The sequence below is a fragment of the Antedon mediterranea genome, chromosome 6 (genome assembly GCF_964355755.1).
Source record: "Antedon mediterranea chromosome 6, ecAntMedi1.1, whole genome shotgun sequence".
Classification (NCBI taxonomy): domain Eukaryota; kingdom Metazoa; phylum Echinodermata; class Crinoidea; order Comatulida; family Antedonidae; genus Antedon; species Antedon mediterranea.
In genome coordinates this window covers 3,518,508-3,539,449 of record NC_092675.1, presented here as the reverse complement: position 1 = coordinate 3,539,449, position 20,942 = coordinate 3,518,508, and the positions used below count along the sequence as shown (strand labels likewise).

Here is a 20,942-nt window from a genome sequence, read left to right as displayed (position 1 = left end):
GAATAAGAATTGCAAAAATTTATATCGAAAAAACCCCACCCAAATAATGAGAAAGAAAACTTATTGTTACATCCGTTTCTAAAAAACAATAATAACCGTATAACAAAACATTAGAAATAAAACACAAAGGAAAATTTACTATGAAATTATATCTTATATTTGGTGTTTATAAGTTGCGAATCTTTCCTCAATGCATTCTTTCTAGGGTTAGTACTGTAGTACTTGTGATTGTGAGCATATTGTGGTTGCCGGTGGTTGAAAAATATGGAACTGGTGAGCTGTTTGTTTATGTCCAATCTATGGTGTCTTACTTTGCCCCGCCACTTTTTGCAACGTTTTTGATTGCTGTATTTTGGACACGAGCAAACGAACAGGTAAAACGGATATTAATACTACCATTATTGTTGGATATTACTGAAGGATAAATTTTAAAAGCATTATTATCTTTTGTTTAATATCCAATGTTTCATTGCTATGGATTTATTTAAAACAGGGTGCATTTTGGGGTCTTATGTCTGCGCTAGTTTTTGGATTTATTCGACTGGTATTGGATTTTACCTCCACACCACCATCTTGTACTGAAACGGATGATCGGCCAAAACTTATCAAGAATTTCCATTATTTACACTTTGCTTGTTTTCTGTTTGGATCTACGGTGTTGGTTACTGTGATTGTTAGTCTGTTTACAAAGCCTATTCCACTAAACAAAGTACGTATATTGAATATTATACACATACTGGATGTTTTAGGAGAATATCTTGAAACTCATGGACATATTCTTTCCATTCCAAAAACGTTTTATTACACAAATCTTTTTTAATACTGTTGATGTCATAAAAAACCAGCGTCAGTGTTAGTTATCGGCATATTCTTACCATTTGAAAATGAAATGTACGTTGACTTTATTACAGTTTATTGGAAAAAATATATAACCAAGTGAACTATTTACGCACTTTATTTGTATCCGTGACAGAGTAGGCACATTCATTATTTAAACATCAAAATGGAATTAAAAAGTGGGTGGGTTTTTTGTTTGTTTTTACTTTTACTCCTGTAACACTAATAATGTTAGAAAGATAGATCTTAATTCTCAAAAATTGCGTATGTTCGACTAAATGAATAAAAAATTATTATATTTAATGAGTAAGTTTGGTATGTATATTGGAAAATAAAACATGTCGAGATGAAAACAAAATATTGATTTACTTTTTACATTTTATTTAAATTTGTAAAATTAATAAGTAATAATTATTATGGAATGGGTACCGGCAAATTGTATTCTCTCATTTTGCAATGTAAATTATTTATTTATACCTGTATAATCTTGAAAATACAATATTAACTAATTAGGCATTCTTCCAACAGTTAAATGGTTTGACCTTTTGGACAAAACACTTGAACTATAATGGTGATGATACAAATGGCAAAACAAATACGGAAGTGACTGAAAATGGCGCGTTTAAAGAAAACCAAGATATAGAGGAGATGAAATCCGAGGAACAAAAAAAGAGTATTGATTCAAATGGGAAGAACACGGCAACCAAAAATCGGGGTGTAATGTGTAAGTTAACTATTAAAATAAGATTTAAAAAACGGCATTTAATAACTACCTGTAGTTGGTTTCTCAATATTTATTCCTATTGAAATCGGTATTACATAACAGACCCGGTTATTTGTACCCGAATTTGATACTGACTGTACCATTTTCCGTTTACAGATTCCATAGGATCTTGGTTGTTTTTAGTTGTATGCGGATTCCCACTGAGAACTTTGAACACAAACAAGCCTCGTGTATCACATGGAAACCGTAATCAAGATATGCAAGTCTCACTGTATGAGAAACCTAAATGGATTCGCATTCTGAATGTGAACCTGGTTATTTTGATTGCTTGTGGAATATTCTTCTACGCTTATTATGGTTAATCTTAAAAAAATTTTTTATATGGTTTTGAAATTTGTTGTATTATCTACCCTGCCTACCGTTGCCACCAAACATTGGCGCTATCAATATTGAAACGAATGGCTAGTAAAGTTAATAATAACAAACAAAACCTCGGCAACATTTACTTTTTGGGTGAAAAACGCTGGTTTTATTTAATAAAAAAAACACTTTTTAAATAACTTGAAATGCTTCCTTTACGGTATATATACTAAACTAAATGCATAGTAATATTTATCTTTTGCTAACTTGTGAGTGAATGATGTTCCGAACCGTATTGATATATAGAAAATACATGAAAAAATAAATTTGAAATGAAATTGTATGATCAATTAAAAGTGTGTTCCGTGTATGTAAACAACATCTTGTTTGACTTCTGAAAATAGTATACTTATTTCTAACACTGCTCATAATAAATGAAAACCTTTCAAAATTCTTAACATAATTCTAGAATTTTTCAATTGAACATGTTCATTATGAAACAGATACTGTTTCAACAAATATTTTCCTATCAATGGTTTTTCTTTATCTGTACTCTATAAGTATAGTAGTAAGTTTAGCTTTATAAAAATGTCTAAAGTTAAACAAACATAGGGAGTGCAACTTCTATACTAAACATTAAACAACTCTATATTAAATGTGTGTAGAAAAAGAGATCGGGAAGTAGTAGGTCATAACAGATGCTTACTGAAGTATTTAAACTAATTAATACATGGACTTACACATACACAACATGTTAACATATGATGAACTGATAATAAACCAAGCCACTACTACTCCATGCTGTGATAATGGTACGTACACAAGTTGATGCAAAGAGATACAGAATATCACATGTAAACATATTAAGTAACAAAAACTACTTCTAACAATTGCTCCTTTGAAGAATAAATCAAACATAAACCATCCAACTTTGGTTGTCGAGAAATATTCCTTCTTTTGCTTTCTTCATTTCTTTCGAGGGTCTCTTGAAAAAACCTGATAAAAAAATTAAATTTAATAAAATGTTATATATCACATTAGGAGCCAATTCTGTTCATGTTCAGAATCAAATATAGATTTTTTTATGAGGATTAAGAAAAAGAAATATAGAAATATGCTTTTCTCTCTGATCATTCACATACTGTAGCCTAACTATCACCCAGGAATCACTGCCATAAGATTAACAGTGACAATGCATTTGCATGATATATTCCACCTTCAGCAGCAATTGTGTAAATATTAATAACATCTGGACATTTTGTTACATAAATCTTAAGCTCTGTCTACACTTTCAAACTTTCTGTGACAACAAAAATGTGATGTACCCATATGAACATGATGATGTCATATCACTACCATATTTGGGAATATCACTACCATAATATGTGCACATCACACTTTTTTTGTCAAACTAGTTTGATAGTGAAGACAGATCTTTATAAAGCATAATACCAACTACCTGTTGAAATTTTTTAATCAGAATTTCATTCAAAATGTTCAGTATGTAGTTAAATTTGTTATTTTAATTTATTTATTTTGTATTCAAGATCCAAGAGTGTATCAAGGAAAATACCAATACAGGATCGCCATAAATATACATAAAATAAAACTTCCATTTTACTTTAAGAAATACCAAATTTTTATTCCAATCTTACCTTGTTGCGTTGTGGACATTTTGGGCAGTAGTTGGCCATGTGACCTAATTCATAACAATTGTAGCATCTTACTTGGCTGAAATTACCACCATAAAATGAACGATGATCATTTGACCTGTTATAATGACTAATATATACAAAATAAACAATATTTGTACATTTTCAAATGTCAGAAATCACACTATAAATAAAAAGCACTGATCTCTGCATACAGGTGGTGATATCACACCTACAGGTGGTGGTGATATCACACATACAGGTGGTGGTGATATCACACATACAGGTGGTGATATCACATATACAGGTGGATATTGTAGATTGACTAATTTTGATATAGTATAAATACAGGTTGATATTGTACACACAATTAAATATCATAATGCAGGTGGGTTTATTACAGATAGCATACACACAGAGGTATTAAAAACAATGCAGGTGGGTTTATTACAGATGGCATACACACAGAGGTATTAAAAACAATGCAGGTGGGTTTATTACAGATGGCATACACACAGAGGTATTAAAAACAATGCAGGTGGGTTTATTACAGATGGCATACACACAGAGGTATTAAAAACAATGCAGGTGGGTTTATTACAGATGGCATACACACAGAGGTATTAAAAACAATGCAGGTGGGTTTATTACAGATGGCATACACACAGAGGTATTAAAAACAATGCAGGTGGGTTTATTACAGATGGCATACACACAGAGGTATTAAAAACAATGCAGGTGGGTTTATTACAGATGGCATACACACAGAGGTATTAAAAACAATGCAGGTGGGTTTATTACAGATGGCATACACACAGAGGTATTAAAAACAATGCAGGTGGGTTTATTACAGATGGCATACACACAGAGGTATTAAAAACAATGCAGGTGGGTTTATTACAGATGGCATACACACAGAGGTATTAAAAACAATGCAGGTGGGTTTATTACAGATGGCATACACACAGAGGTATTAAAAACAATGCAGGTGGGTTTATTACAGATGGCATACACACAGAGGTATTAAAAACAATGCAGGTGGGTTTATTACAGATGGCATACACACAGAGGTATTAAAAACAATGCAGGTGGGTTTATTACAGATGGCATACACACAGAGGTATTAAAAACAATGCAGGTGGGTTTATTACAGATGGCATACACACAGAGGTATTAAAAACAATGCAGGTGGGTTTATTACAGATGGCATACACACAGAGGTATTAAAAACAATGCAGGTGGGTTTATTACAGATGGCATACACACAGAGGTATTAAAAACAATGCAGGTGGGTTTATTACAGATGGCATACACACAGAGGTATTAAAAACAATGCAGGTGGGTTTATTACAGATGGCATACACACAGAGGTATTAAAAACAATGCAGGTGGGTTTATTACAGATGGCATACACACAGAGGTATTAAAAACAATGCAGGTGGGTTTATTACAGATGGCATACACACAGAGGTATTAAAAACAATGCAGGTGGGTTTATTACAGATGGCATACACACAGAGGTATTAAAAACAATGCAGGTGGGTTTATTACAGATGGCATACACACAGAGGTATTAAAAACAATGCAGGTGGGTTTATTACAGATGGCATACACACAGAGGTATTAAAAACAATGCAGGTGGGTTTATTACAGATGGCATACACACAGAGGTATTAAAAACAATGCAGGTGGGTTTATTACAGATGGCATACACACAGAGGTATTAAAAACAATGCAGGTGGGTTTATTACAGATGGCATACACACAGAGGTATTAAAAACAATGCAGGTGGGTTTATTACAGATGGCATACACACAGAGGTATTAAAAACAATGCAGGTGGGTTTATTACAGATGGCATACACACAGAGGTATTAAAAACAATGCAGGTGGGTTTATTACAGATGGCATACACACAGAGGTATTAAAAACAATGCAGGTGGGTTTATTACAGATGGCATACACACAGAGGTATTAAAAACAATGCAGGTGGGTTTATTACAGATGGCATACACACAGAGGTATTAAAAACAATGCAGGTGGGTTTATTACAGATGGCATACACACAGAGGTATTAAAAACAATGCAGGTGGGTTTATTACAGATGGCATACACACAGAGGTATTAAAAACAATGCAGGTGGGTTTATTACAGATGGCATACACACAGAGGTATTAAAAACAATGCAGGTGGGTTTATTACAGATGGCATACACACAGAGGTATTAAAAACAATGCAGGTGGGTTTATTACAGATGGCATACACACAGAGGTATTAAAAACAATGCAGGTGGGTTTATTACAGATGGCATACACACAGAGGTATTAAAAACAATGCAGGTGGGTTTATTACAGATGGCATACACACAGAGGTATTAAAAACAATGCAGGTGGGTTTATTACAGATGGCATACACACAGAGGTATTAAAAACAATGCAGGTGGGTTTATTACAGATGGCATACACACAGAGGTATTAAAAACAATGCAGGTGGGTTTATTACAGATGGCATACACACAGAGGTATTAAAAACAATGCAGGTGGGTTTATTACAGATGGCATACACACAGAGGTATTAAAAACAATGCAGGTGGGTTTATTACAGATGGCATACACACAGAGGTATTAAAAACAATGCAGGTGGGTTTATTACAGATGGCATACACACAGAGGTATTAAAAACAATGCAGGTGGGTTTATTACAGATGGCATACACACAGAGGTATTAAAAACAATGCAGGTGGGTTTATTACAGATGGCATACACACAGAGGTATTAAAAACAATGCAGGTGGGTTTATTACAGATGGCATACACACAGAGGTATTAAAAACAATGCAGGTGGGTTTATTACAGATGGCATACACACAGAGGTATTAAAAACAATGCAGGTGGGTTTATTACAGATGGCATACACACAGAGGTATTAAAAACAATGCAGGTGGGTTTATTACAGATGGCATACACACAGAGGTATTAAAAACAATGCAGGTGGGTTTATTACAGATGGCATACACACAGAGGTATTAAAAACAATACAGGTGGGTTTATTACAGATGGCATACACACAGAGGTATTAAAAACAATGCAGGTGGGTTTATTACAGATGGCATACACACAGAGGTATTAAAAACAATGCAGGTGGGTTTATTACAGATGGCATACACACAGAGGTATTAAAAACAATGCAGGTGGGTTTATTACAGATGGCATACACACAGAGGTATTAAAAACAATGCAGGTGGGTTTATTACAGATGGCATACACACAGAGGTATTAAAAACAATGCAGGTGGGTTTATTACAGATGGCATACACACAGAGGTATTAAAAACAATGCAGGTGGGTTTATTACAGATGGCATACACACAGAGGTATTAAAAACAATGCAGGTGGGTTTATTACAGATGGCATACACACAGAGGTATTAAAAACAATGCAGGTGGGTTTATTACAGATGGCATACACACAGAGGTATTAAAAACCATGCAGGTGGGTTTATTACAGATGGCATACACACAGAGGTATTAAAAACAATGCAGGTGGGTTTATTACAGATGGCATACACACAGAGGTATTAAAAACAATGCAGGTGGGTTTATTACAGATGGCATACACACAGAGGTATTAAAAACAATGCAGGTGGGTTTATTACAGATGGCATACACACAGAGGTATTAAAAACAATGCAGGTGGGTTTATTACAGATGGCATACACACAGAGGTATTAAAAACAATGCAGGTGGGTTTATTACAGATGGCATACACACAGAGGTATTAAAAACAATGCAGGTGGGTTTATTACAGATGGCATACACACAGAGGTATTAAAAACAATGCAGGTGGGTTTATTACAGATGGCATACACACAGAGGTATTAAAAACAATGCAGGTGGGTTTATTACAGATGGCATACACACAGAGGTATTAAAAACAATGCAGGTGGGTTTATTACAGATGGCATACACACAGAGGTATTAAAAACAATGCAGGTGGGTTTATTACAGATGGCATACACACAGAGGTATTAAAAACAATGCAGGTGGGTTTATTACAGATGGCATACACACAGAGGTATTAAAAACAATGCAGGTGGGTTTATTACAGATGGCATACACACAGAGGTATTAAAAACAATGCAGGTGGGTTTATTACAGATGGCATACACACAGAGGTATTAAAAACAATGCAGGTGGGTTTATTACAGATGGCATACACACAGAGGTATTAAAAACAATGCAGGTGGGTTTATTACAGATGGCATACACACAGAGGTATTAAAAACAATGCAGGTGGGTTTATTACAGATGGCATACACACAGAGGTATTAAAAACAATGCAGGTGGGTTTATTACAGATGGCATACACACAGAGGTATTAAAAACAATGCAGGTGGGTTTATTACAGATGGCATACACACAGAGGTATTAAAAACAATGCAGGTGGGTTTATTACAGATGGCATACACACAGAGGTATTAAAAACAATGCAGGTGGGTTTATTACAGATGGCATACACACAGAGGTATTAAAAACAATGCAGGTGGGTTTATTACAGATGGCATACACACAGAGGTATTAAAAACAATGCAGGTGGGTTTATTACAGATGGCATACACACAGAGGTATTAAAAACAATGCAGGTGGGTTTATTACAGATGGCATACACACAGAGGTATTAAAAACAATGCAGGTGGGTTTATTACAGATGGCATACACACAGAGGTATTAAAAACAATGCAGGTGGGTTTATTACAGATGGCATACACACAGAGGTATTAAAAACAATGCAGGTGGGTTTATTACAGATGGCATACACACAGAGGTATTAAAAACAATGCAGGTGGGTTTATTACAGATGGCATACACACAGAGGTATTAAAAACAATGCAGGTGGGTTTATTACAGATGGCATACACACAGAGGTATTAAAAACAATGCAGGTGGGTTTATTACAGATGGCATACACACAGAGGTATTAAAAACAATGCAGGTGGGTTTATTACAGATGGCATACACACAGAGGTATTAAAAACAATGCAGGTTGGTTTATTACAGATGGCATACACACAGAGGTATTAAAAACAATGCAGGTGGGTTTATTACAGATGGCATACACACATAGGTATTAAAAACAATGCAGGTGGGTTTATTACAGATGGCATACACACAGAGGTATTAAAAACAATGCAGGTGGGTTTATTACAGATGGCATACACACAGAGGTATTAAAAACAATGCAGGTGGGTTTATTACAGATGGCATACACACAGAGGTATTAAAAACAATGCAGGTGGGTTTATTACAGATGGCATACACACAGAGGTATTAAAAACAATGCAGGTGGGTTTATTACAGATGGCATACACACAGAGGTATTAAAAACAATGCAGGTGGGTTTATTACAGATGGCATACACACAGAGGTATTAAAAACAATGCAGGTGGGTTTATTACAGATGGCATACACACAGAGGTATTAAAAACAATGCAGGTGGGTTTATTACAGATGGCATACACACAGAGGTATTAAAAACAATGCAGGTGGGTTTATTACAGATGGCATACACACAGAGGTATTAAAAACAATGCAGGTGGGTTTATTACAGATGGCATACACACAGAGGTATTAAAAACAATGCAGGTGGGTTTATTACAGATGGCATACACACAGAGGTATTAAAAACAATGCAGGTGGGTTTATTACAGATGGCATACACACAGAGGTATTAAAAACAATGCAGGTGGGTTTATTACAGATGGCATACACACAGAGGTATTAAAAACAATGCAGGTGGGTTTATTACAGATGGCATACACACAGAGGTATTAAAAACAATGCAGGTGGGTTTATTACAGATGGCATACACACAGAGGTATTAAAAACAATGCAGGTGGGTTTATTACAGATGGCATACACACAGAGGTATTAAAAACAATGCAGGTGGGTTTATTACAGATGGCATACACACAGAGGTATTAAAAACAATGCAGGTGGGTTTATTACAGATGGCATACACACAGAGGTATTAAAAACAATGCAGGTGGGTTTATTACAGATGGCATACACACAGAGGTATTAAAAACAATGCAGGTGGGTTTATTACAGATGGCATACACACAGAGGTATTAAAAACAATGCAGGTGGGTTTATTACAGATGGCATACACACAGAGGTATTAAAAACAATGCAGGTGGGTTTATTACAGATGGCATACACACAGAGGTATTAAAAACAATGCAGGTGGGTTTATTACAGATGGCATACACACAGAGGTATTAAAAACAATGCAGGTGGGTTTATTAAAAACAAGAGGAAAAAGTTTAATCCTTACCCAAAGTTCTTGGGTCTAATCTTGCGTTCCTTTATTTTATCGACAAGTGCAGGGTGTGCAACATTATTGGAAACTTTCTCTTCAGCTTGTTTATCATCGAGCTGGTTGTTGACCAAGGGCCAGTCTTGCTCTAAAAAATAGTTTCTAAACGAGGTCAAGTCGAATGAAAGCCGTGCAATCCAAATAAATTGATTGCAAAAAAACCCCACAAAAATCAAACAAATTGCTATATTGCTACAAAATGCAGATACAACAGGCCTTGTCTTTCGAATAGTATAGGTGTGCTACAAATTGCACTCCTCAATACATTCAGGGATGCTGTAGGTGTGCTGTTTGTATTTTGGTGTGTAGAAGTTTACCAAATTTAAGCGTGTTGTAAATCGCACTCCTCAAGGGCAGTTTAGGAGTGTTCGCACTTAAAAGACAACGCCTGATACTAATTAAGGACTAAATGAGCAAAAATCCATGTCCAAGTAAGTACCTTGTTCAACTTCTTCTTCCAATGTTGGTTGCACCTCTTGAAAAGGAGCACTTGCGGTTATAAATGGTATCAAGGGAAATCCCATTGGCTGCTGAAGACCATGTATTATTGGCATTGTAGAAGGTATTGTACCGACCATAGCTGGGCTAGTCTGAGCCTCGGATATCATCAGGGCCATTGAATTCTGCACTGGCAAAATGTTTGCTAAATCAGTCATTGTGCTGATGGGTGATCCACCAGTCATTGATATAGCAGAGTTTGGTCCTATAGGTATGATTCCTGGTACTTGTCCACTGACATGTCCTCCTTGCATGGGGTGCATCATGGGTACATTATTGTTGGTTGATACAACTGACATTTTAGAATCTTCATGGGCCTGCTGATTAGCCCTCCTTAATTCTTGTGAGGAAAAATGTTCAATAAAATAGTAATGGGGGCATCATTCGGGGTAAATCGAGAGGGGTCAGTGGTCTTTAATGGGCATACACGGGAGCATTTCACAGCCCTGCCAGTAAATAACAATACATAACAATACAGGTTGATAATGTGCAGTTAATATCACCAGAATCTACTATTGTTTGTGACATCACCATAGGAAAGATCTAGACCCAGGTCAGGAGATGGTAGATCATTTTAAAACGTATTTTTAATTTACAATCTTTCAAAGATAACAGCATAACAATTAAAAGATCTTAATGTTGTTACTTTAAGATTAATAATGATACTGAATGTGAAGCTTGTATAATTAAACAATAAAAAAAAGACTTTACCAAGTTCACAGGACCAGATTGTGACGTTCAGATTGTTTTCATGTGCATTTTCATTCGGTAAAAGTAACGTGACATGAACAAATACACCATCTATAGCATCCTGAATCAAAAATAATATATATAAAAATCTGAAATTTCATTTAATGGTGACGGGGACACCGCTATTAAGGGGACACCCGCTATTAAGAGTACACAGGGAGCTATTCAGGCAGCACACCTATTCAGGAGTAACCACTAATCAGGGGACACCAGTATTAAGAGGGCAGTTCTACAGTAGTAGTAGTAGTAGTAGTAGTCTTTTACTCACCACTTGGGCTCTAAGTTTCTTTCGAAATGCTTTTTCATGAAAAATTTTAGAAGAATGATGACTAAACTCCAATATGTTTCCTCTTGCAAGTGTACACTCCATTGCCTTAAGAAGATGATAAAATATGGTGCAATGAAGATTCAATTGGCTAAAATAGGGAAATTTTTGAAGCTAGGAGTCAATACATCATATGGAGGTACTATTCAAATACAGTACATTGGTTTTGAGATTATTGAGTTGTTTGACCCAATTTCATCAATTCTAGATTCAGTTGGATTTGACTGGAACGTTTTTGATTTAACAAAGCTGGACGGCATAACAACAATCACATGTACAAGTCTTAGGTTGTCGGAAAATAAAAACTCCCTATAATCAGAAGAATGGCATCTCTCCTGATCATACACAATCAAATTATTAAATTATTATGGTGGTCAATAAAAGTTACAATTATAATTATTATTATAGACACAATTCAAGACACAATGCTAATGCTGAACTTTAATGTGCTTGTTATATTATGCTTACAAAATAAGTGTAAATATACCTGAAATGGATAAACTGAAAATTTGCCGTCAAGGAATTTGATATGATCATGTGAAACGTCAGCTATTAATCCTGTGTCAACCAATCTAACTTGGATCTATAACCAGAAAAAAAAACAGCTTGTTATTATTGGTGGTGGTGGTATGCACAAGTCATCAATTCTATCATCGAGGCACACCTTCTCTCGCTCACTCCCTCTTTATAACTGAACACAATTTGTACTCACAAATTCTTCATTAACTTTAATGATACGGGCTCGACTCCATTTACCTTCCTCTGTATTTACAGCAACAAGCTTACCACAATGAATATCAGATGGTGACAAAATATCACTTGACAAGCTGTGTAAAGAAAAACATTTGGCCATGTTGATTAGAAAAAAAGAATATAAAAATGGTAGTAATTAAAAAGCATGAATAAAAAGGGTTATTACTAACCTTAATTCATTCAACATAGCAATGTACTTTGCTTGCTGTTTCTCATTGCGAACCATAACAGCCCAAAATGTACCATCTGCTTTTAGATCGGTAACAACTTCTACATCGACAATTGTTCCAGCAACTAAATCATAACAAACATGTATACAATTTTACATTTATTTGATGTAATGAAAGGGAAAACTAGACAAGCTTGATGAACATAATACAATGTTGAAATAATATAAACAAAAGATTTCTTTCCTTTACAAATTGTTAAAACTAAAAGGAAAACACAATTTGTATATTAGGAGCAGCAAAAGAAAACAAACATTATTAATATAATTATAAACATGAACATTAAATGAACAGACATATAGAAAAAAAGAAGTAAAATCATAAAATCAAATAAGAAAAAAATACAAGTGGACACAACATATGCTAATAATAAGACCGGTTGGCAGAACAAAAACCACCTGGATAGGAAAAAAAAGTGAATGTCTATCTGAGCATAACAGATACAGATGAAACAAATTATACATTTCTCTGCTTTCTTTTTTATTTTAAATCACAAGTTCTTACCAATTTTGGTGTTAATATCTACTGGAGATTGTCTTCCAGTTTTCTTCAGAATACTAAAAAAAAAAATAAATTTATCAGAACCGTATTTGAGAAGATCAATTTACTGCTAGACAATTATTCTATTTCGGCTAAAAACGAAAATACCTATATCGAGTTATACCTGAATTGAGGTTCGTTCGCAGTATCACTTTTATGACCTCCTCTGAAGTCTGATGGCAACTTCACCTTTGACATCAGTTGTCCTCCAATGTTCTTGAGAACACCACCGCTATCCTGTTCTCCAATAAGTATTCCTGATTCACAAAGCGAATCTGCCACATCGAATGCTTCAAGAGTAGATTTTGAAAAGTTTTGCTGTTTAGGAAAACAGTCAGGATTAGCGAACTTGCAGAACTCTCTTTCTGCAACCACCATCGGCTCCACTTGTCCACTTTCCTCTCTTTGAGATTGATGCTTTGAGCCATCACCAAAGAGTGTTAATAGCGTGTCAGTTTTCAGCTCATCAGGATGGCATGGCTGAAGTTGATGGTTAATGTCAGTAATCCCCTGCTGTACTTGAGGATGATAGTATTGCATGTCACAGTTACCATCCTTTTTTGGGCTGAACCAGATACCAGTATCACTCGCTCCTCTGTCAAACCCATCAGGATATTTGGCATAAACAGCGACGCTGTTTGGTCGCTGCTTGTTTTTCAAGACATCTGCAAATGAAGGTGGGTTTACTGGTCGAAAGTGACTCTCGGGTGCATGCAATGCTCTAGTTTTCCTTTCATGAGAAGAGTTTTCGGGTGGGGAGTTTCTTGGTACAAAAATGTTTGCATTTGGATTCATGTTGGCATTGTCTTCAGCAGAATTCTCTCTTTTATCGGGCCAAGCAGGCATCTGATGTGAGCTTCTCTCTTTCTCTCTCTTATCAGGCCAAGCATGAATTTGAGGTGAGGCTCTCTCTTTATCTTTCTCTTTCTTTTCAGGCCAAGAAGGTGAGGCTCTTTCTTTATCTTTCTCTCTCTTATCAGGCCAAGCAGAAAGATGAGGTGAGGTTCTTCCTCCATCTTTCTCTCTCTTATCAGGCCAAGCAGAAAGATGAGGTGAGATTCTTCCTCCATCTTTCTCTCTCTTATCAGACCAAGCAGAAGGTTGAGGTGAGGCTCTCTCTCTGTCTTTGTGTTGTTCAGGTTTATTGAGGATCTCATCAGTAGCACTTTTTCGTCCTTCATTTTTCTGCATATTTTCTTCAAGACCTTTCTTTTCTTTTTTGCTCTTTTTTGTTTTATCGCTCTTCTTAGCTCTTTTAGGATTTTCAATGTCCTTATTTTCGGTTTCCTGAAAAAGTTGTGGAGATGATCTTCTTGATCCCTTCTTAGGTTTTTCTTCTTGTCCCTTAGAAACTTTCTTTTTATTTTGTTTCCCAGCTCCAGCAAGTTCATCAGTACCTTCTTGTGTTGTTTGTTTTGAGAGTCTATTGTCATCGTGAGGTTCAGGTGTTGACGGTTTAGAGCGATCTCCTGCTTCTTGCTGTAATAATCGGAAATCTCTACATGATATTGGATCCTATAAAATAAATATGAAATATGTTAAAAAAAATATCCAAACTTGACATTAATAGAAATCACAAGATACTGACTTTGATATAAGCATCTCTTATTTTCAATATGCAAATTGGTCATGACAGTTTATCATATGCCAGATAGCACTGCAGATTGGCCACACATTCATATGGTTATATTTTGTTTGTATTTATTTATTTAGTCACACTCTTGTTCACAACAAGACCAGCCAATTATATGTCATAATATGGACATTTCAGTTTCTTACCTTTTTCTTGTTATCAACCTCAATTACTATAAAAAAAAATATAAATATATAAATAAATAAAGAGACAAACATACTGTCATTAAATATGACAAGAAATAATCAGTATTATATAATTATATAACAACTGCTCAGTATTAAGTTTTTAAATTAAACAATAACCTAAACATTTCTTTTATATAAGAATTAGTTGGCAACATGGATTGGATCACTAAGCATGTAAAAGAAAAAAAAAACCAACACCCACAAAACAACCAAAACAAACAAGCATTTCTGAACAAGGAAAAAATAAATTTAAAAAAATGAAGTTAAAAGAATAAAACTATTTAACCAAAATGCATTTCACAACTAAATTAATCTATAAAACTAAAACATACATAAAAAATGTTATTATTATATAAAAAAACATTATTATTCAAAAAAATTTTGCAAGAACTGAAGAAAAAGAAATGATTGTGCAATTGTGAATGTCTTACTCTTATTCTTCAACCGTTCCTTTACATCAATACCGGGATCTTCTCTCAAAATAAGATCAACTAGCAAAGTCGGAACTTCTCCATCATTCTGGTTGACTTTTAGAACTGTACAATCCAATGTTTTATCTTTAGTTACACCAGTGAAATTCCAGCGAACATCGTAAGGCAAGTCCTCTGTAAGATCGTCAAAAAGACAGCACTTCACAGCCTGATAAAGAGAAGTGCACATTATAATTCGGATAACAGCTAAAGTTGAAATGATGAAACTTGTTAGAGCAATTGCTGGTGGTTGTTCTACACCCGTTCTTTTAAAATTATACCAGTGTCTAGTCCTCCCTCATATACAGTACTGTTGCGAGGTGTGGTACCCTTATCGCATATGTCAAATTCAAATGATTGAGCAAATCCAGAGACGGGCCACCCGGTTGATCTTACATCAACGTCGTCAGGAACAGTCATATGAGGGGAGACTAGACACTCTTGATATCCCATCCACAATCGCTATTAGAGATTGTTATACTGTTCTATTTGTTTGCAATGTTTTACTTTATCATCAAAGATCTATTATTTATAATTTACTCATAGTTAATAATTGTCATGATACTCTCACTTTCAAGCATCTTCGCTCCAGTAATGATATGTCAAAATGTTGCATCCCGACCAGATTCACTAGAACTTGGAATTCCATACCCAATGAGATTCGCGATATTTTTGTTAATGGTTCTTTTATTAATTTTAAATTATCTCTAAAGCTATATTTTAAATGTCGGAGAGAAACTTTTTAAATTTTTAAATGAAATGATATGTCTACTATATTAGTATATATTCATGTTATTTGTTATTTATGTGTTGGAGAGACACACCTTACCGGTGAGAGCGTTTTGTTTAATGCTTTTGTCTTTCCTCGGCCTCGTGTCTTGTTTTTCATATATATATATATATATATTTCTATGTTTTTTTGTGTTTTTTTTTGTAATTATTATTTTATGTTTATTGCCGAAATGAATAAAATAAAATAAACAATTTACAAGGAAGTTTGAAAAAAGACTGACAGCATGGTTAAATAAAATTTGTATTAAAGTCGTAACAAGAGTCAAATGGCCGAACGGTTAAGCCGGCGTGTCCTTTACTGTACCTAAAGAGAGCCAATAATAATCTGGAAGTAATCTCGGATAAGGACTATGTAACTACTGTAATTTTCCTGTGTGCACTTTAAAAAACCCAGTTCATCATTCGAGACGAGTAGGGAGTTACCCTGGTGAACTGGTTCACAAAATAGACCCTTGTATCAAGGGATTACCAACTATCCGATAGGACAGTGATTAATTTACTACCTATATAAATTACTATCTTTGGTCACACGCACCTAAAGACATTAAATAAAATATATTGATGCCCTTTTCACTCATCTTCTGCGAGCTTTCACTTGGGAGCTTTAATGCAGCTTTTTACAGAACCTTGTTTGACTAAAGTCGCAGATAACTTTTCTTCTTTATTTCTTAAATTATGCTTTAATGAAAGTGTTTAACATAACAGAGCAGTAAACATGGTTCTTCTGTGTCATCAATTTATGCCATTTTTTTTGGTTACTTTATGATATGATGTCTATCATTGTTTATGTGTAAAGCACTTGTGTTTTATGTTATTTACGAAATGTTGGTGAAACATACCTGTATTGGAATGATCTGAAATTCTTTCTTCAACTCTTTAATACTTGTAAATGGCACTTCACTGTTATGTGCATAGTCCAACCAGCGTACAACTGCAGTGTTCTATAAAATATATATGTTGGAAAATAAATCTTTAAAATGGTATTTATGTAATTTTGTGTGTAAAATTCATTTGTACAAAGGGTAGCGATTATAACAAACCAATTGATGAAAAGTGAATTTACTTTATCCATTTTTGTTTTTTCCACCTTAGCACGATACCATCTGTTGTCTTCATAGCGTGCAATACACCACAACCCTTCCTGAATAACAATTTCATTGGTTGAATTCAACAGAAGGTCCTCCCTGTAAATAATATTCAAAATAATACAGTGACAATCTGAAAATTGGACTGAACTAAATTGTTTGCAACAATTTATTTTTTAAAAGAATAGTCAAATACAAAAAAATAAAACCAACTTCAAAAGATATATCAGAACCTTTTTTAAATTAGAAGCCGAAAAATTGATAAACATTTTTTTAAATTAAAATGTTAACTTATGGTTAATAAGTAATAAGATGATGCAAGATTAATACCTTATTTTTCTTGCCATATCATCTAGTTTCCGAGTCATTTCTGGAGAGAAATCCCTGCTGCACCAGAAAACGCTACGACCATCCATGCGACTTTCGACAAACATCGACAGCTTATCTCCAGGCTGTTCAACAGCTGGTTGGTCATCTATGGGAGGTTTGCTATCATCTTTTAACAGACTGATACTGCTAGCAAAGTCTATAGGTAGTGCTAACTTACAGGTGAAAGGCAGTGATGTAGTCATGTACTTTTGGTGGAACTGCTTAACATCAAACTTTCTCATCTGTAAGCCAGAAACACACGATTATATAAATTATACTACAGAAAAAAAAATCTGGAAAATGGGATCCAACAAGTTTATCATTAATAGTGGTGTCCTCTAAATAAAGTTTGGTCGTACTGTTAAAACTTATGTTGCCCTATCGTTTGTTTCACCAGTAAGTATCCTCTAAATAGGGGCGTCCCCTAAATAGAGATTGACCGTATAAATGTTAAAACATATGTTGCCCAGTCTGTTCTGTTTCACAAAAAAGTGTCCCCTGAATAGAGGTTGGCAGTGTTAAAACATATGTTGCCCAGTCTGTTCTGTTTCACAAAAAAGTGTCCCCTGAATAGAGGTTGGCAGTGTTAAAACATATGTTGCCCAGTCTGTTCTGTTTCACAAAAAAGTGTCCCCTGAATAGAGGTTGGCAGTGTTAAAACATATGTTGCCCAGTCTGTTCTGTTTCACAAAAAAGTGTCCCCTGAATAGAGGTTGGCAGTGTTAAAACATATGTTGCCCAGTCTGTTCTGTTTCACAAAAAAGTGTCCCCTGAATAGAGGTTGGCAGTGTTAAAACATATGTTGCCCAGTCTGTTCTGTTTCACAAAAAAGTGTCCCCTGAATAGAGGTTGGCAGTGTTAAAACATATGTTGCCCAGTCTGTTCTGTTTCACAAAAAAGTGTCCCCTGAATAGAGGTTGGCAGTGTTAAAACATAAAATCTCTGTTGTTTCTTCCAGGAAAGTGTACCTTTAATAGGGGTAACCATTTAATGGGGTGTTCTAATGGAGGGTTTAACTGTATATGTATAGTCATTATTATATGTTTTATTTTCTTTGTCGTTGTTTGAAGGTTGCCACATTATATATTCTCTTAAGCTTAAGCAGTTATGTCTTCAGACTAATAAATAGGAATACCTTTTCTTTAAATTCGTTGACTATGGAGTCAGTCAAGGCACCTTCATCTTTCAGAGCTGCAGTTACATTCTCAGTGATCTATAAAAAAATAAAATAATGAAAAAAAACAAAAATTAAAATGTATTGATATGATGAAATTGAGATATTTACCATAAGTTGACATTACATTCAATTATCACAAAATGTTTAATTTTTGGCATTTCTGTGTGGAAAAATTTAGCTCTAGACCAGCCTGAAACATTACCAATACATTTGGCTTTTGATTAAGAAATTTCTCATTGAGTATTTGTATATTTAGTTTAATATTTTGAATGTTAAGTACAGTACATACTCACAAACAAGATTACATTAATGATTATCTAAAATAAATACATTAAATATTTATGGTAAAACAAAAGATGTTAAAAGCCAGTCATAACCAACCTGATCATGTTGTTTCATTAAATTGTTTATAGCTTCTTCACAAGCTGCATAGCTTGACACTTTTTCTTTGGCAGCATCTTTAACCTGCTTTGCAAGACTCTCTTCAAAACTCTTGAGAGACTGATGAGCTTCTGTAATGACCTTGTGAATCTGCAGAACTTTGGATTCCTCTCTGACAATAGCATATGAGAAAAAAATGTTCATCAATTACGTCAAAAATATAATCAAATAGAGGTAGAAAATTTACCTTTAGCCTACTACATTTAAAGCACAATTGGGGATTGATCACAAATTAGCCTTAAAAAACTAAAGCTCTGTCTACACTATCATATTTATGTGACAAACAATGTGATGTGCCCATATATGGACATGATGCTGTCATATCAATACCATATCTATGTCACATAAAGTTTTGATAGAGCTTTGACAGAGCTTAAGGTTAGTTGAAGTGAAACAAGAAATAGACCTCCAATGAAAAGTAGAATCCTGATAAAGTGGACTTCAAGATCCCAACAAACTGTTCCATTAATATGGGAGTCTCCTGAAAAGGGTTGGCTGTAGTATTAGTACTGTATTAACATTGTATCCCATTAAAAAGAAACTCTAAATGAAACCTTACAGTTCGGAAATATCTGTCCTAATGAATTTCATCTCGTATAGACTTGCTTGTAGGTAATCCTTATCCCTGAAAGAAAATGATGACAATGTGAGTAAAAACAATATAATCTATGAACCATTCAAAACAAACATTTGGAATATTATAATGACGTCGTCACTTTTTCTGAATTTGATGTACTTTATTAGTATTGTAACAGAAATTGATTAGAAATAACTAGCATTATACTCTTTCTCACAACTAACTTTATAACAAAGAAGGAAAAAATGTTATGCAATATCAAACTTACAACTTAAAGTGTTTTAGCTGATCTGATAATTTGCATATTGACTTCTGTGAATATCAAATAATTTTTAATTAATAAACAGAGAATGAATAACAGAAATACACACATTATAGAATAATCAATAACCTTAAATAAAAATGTTATACAGTGGTTTAATTAATTAAATAACAAAATACTGATGATAACATGTGATGCTGACATTCTTTTTTTTTGTTGAATAAAAGTTTAGGAAAATACTGACTGGTCAATGACTGAATTTTACCTTGAAGGCAATAGATCTGACATTGTGGTTCTGAAGAAATCCCTGATGAATTAGTTTGTTGCATTCCTCACAAAGTGGTAAGGCACCTACAAATATTTAACAAGAACAGAAACATACTGTCATCATGGTAATAAATCAACATCTCTCCCTCACACTACACTGTGGTCCTACACAAGCACAATCAGTACATTGCGCCTACATTGCTAAGCTGGACATCGAGGAAATGTTATGATCTTCCTCCAACAAGCATTTATCATATCACCTAGGCTTACCCACAAATATAATGACACATGCTGCAACAGGTGAATTACAGTAACACTGTATGGAATGTCATCCATGTTGATTGTTGTGTCAAGGAGAGAAAGGCATGCAGCATGGCCTCGCCTCCTCCTGCGATACATACGAGGCTCAACAAATGTATAAAAAATCAACTGTATAAAAAGTTATCTAACCTATTTCTTGTCCACCAGCACAATTCACACAATCGATAACCGCCATTTGTGTTATGCACCGTGCACATTTAGTATCTTCTGCCATTTTTACCTGTTAAACTTAGCGCGATATTTAGAAGACTTTGGCCCAAGTCCTTCTCGCTCTTCCAACACTTGTAAAAAAAATGTGCTTTTTTCGGATTTTATTTCACCAT

The 20,942-nt window shown here is 34.6% G+C and overlaps 2 protein-coding genes across 3 annotated transcripts in view; one reads left to right on the top strand and one right to left on the bottom strand.

Annotated features, from left to right (window-relative positions):
* LOC140051520 (sodium/mannose cotransporter SLC5A10-like) overlaps positions 1-2,100 on the top strand; it is a gene marked incomplete at its 5' end in the record, with an annotated part of 10,496 nt that extends 8,396 nt beyond the window's left edge. Inside the window, 4 exons of the mRNA XM_072096764.1 lie at positions 206-374; positions 494-709; positions 1,366-1,561; positions 1,718-2,100. Of these exons, the coding sequence (XP_071952865.1) occupies positions 206-374; positions 494-709; positions 1,366-1,561; positions 1,718-1,923 (787 nt within the window). The remainder of the gene's footprint in view (positions 1-205; positions 375-493; positions 710-1,365; positions 1,562-1,717) is intronic.
* LOC140051518 (uncharacterized) lies at positions 2,089-20,942 on the bottom strand. 2 transcript variants are annotated; one of them, XM_072096763.1, is made up of 22 exons: positions 20,749-20,942; positions 20,297-20,382; positions 20,038-20,081; positions 19,752-19,817; positions 19,133-19,304; positions 18,710-18,787; positions 17,536-17,816; positions 17,184-17,304; positions 16,960-17,061; positions 15,290-15,497; positions 14,817-14,842; positions 13,162-14,552; positions 13,002-13,054; positions 12,441-12,564; positions 12,230-12,344; positions 12,005-12,100; positions 11,461-11,565; positions 11,154-11,253; positions 10,384-10,782; positions 9,903-10,032; positions 3,577-3,652; positions 2,089-2,917 (listed from the first exon to the last, which is right to left on the bottom strand). In XM_072096763.1, exons 1-22 carry the CDS (start codon positions 20,831-20,833, stop codon positions 2,888-2,890), a joined length of 3,888 nt encoding a protein of 1,295 aa, XP_071952864.1. In that variant the 5' UTR covers positions 20,834-20,942; the 3' UTR covers positions 2,089-2,887. The 2 variants fall into 2 exon arrangements, with proteins under 2 accessions (XP_071952864.1, XP_071952863.1); XM_072096762.1 differs by having other exon boundaries at positions 3,577-3,703; positions 20,749-20,939.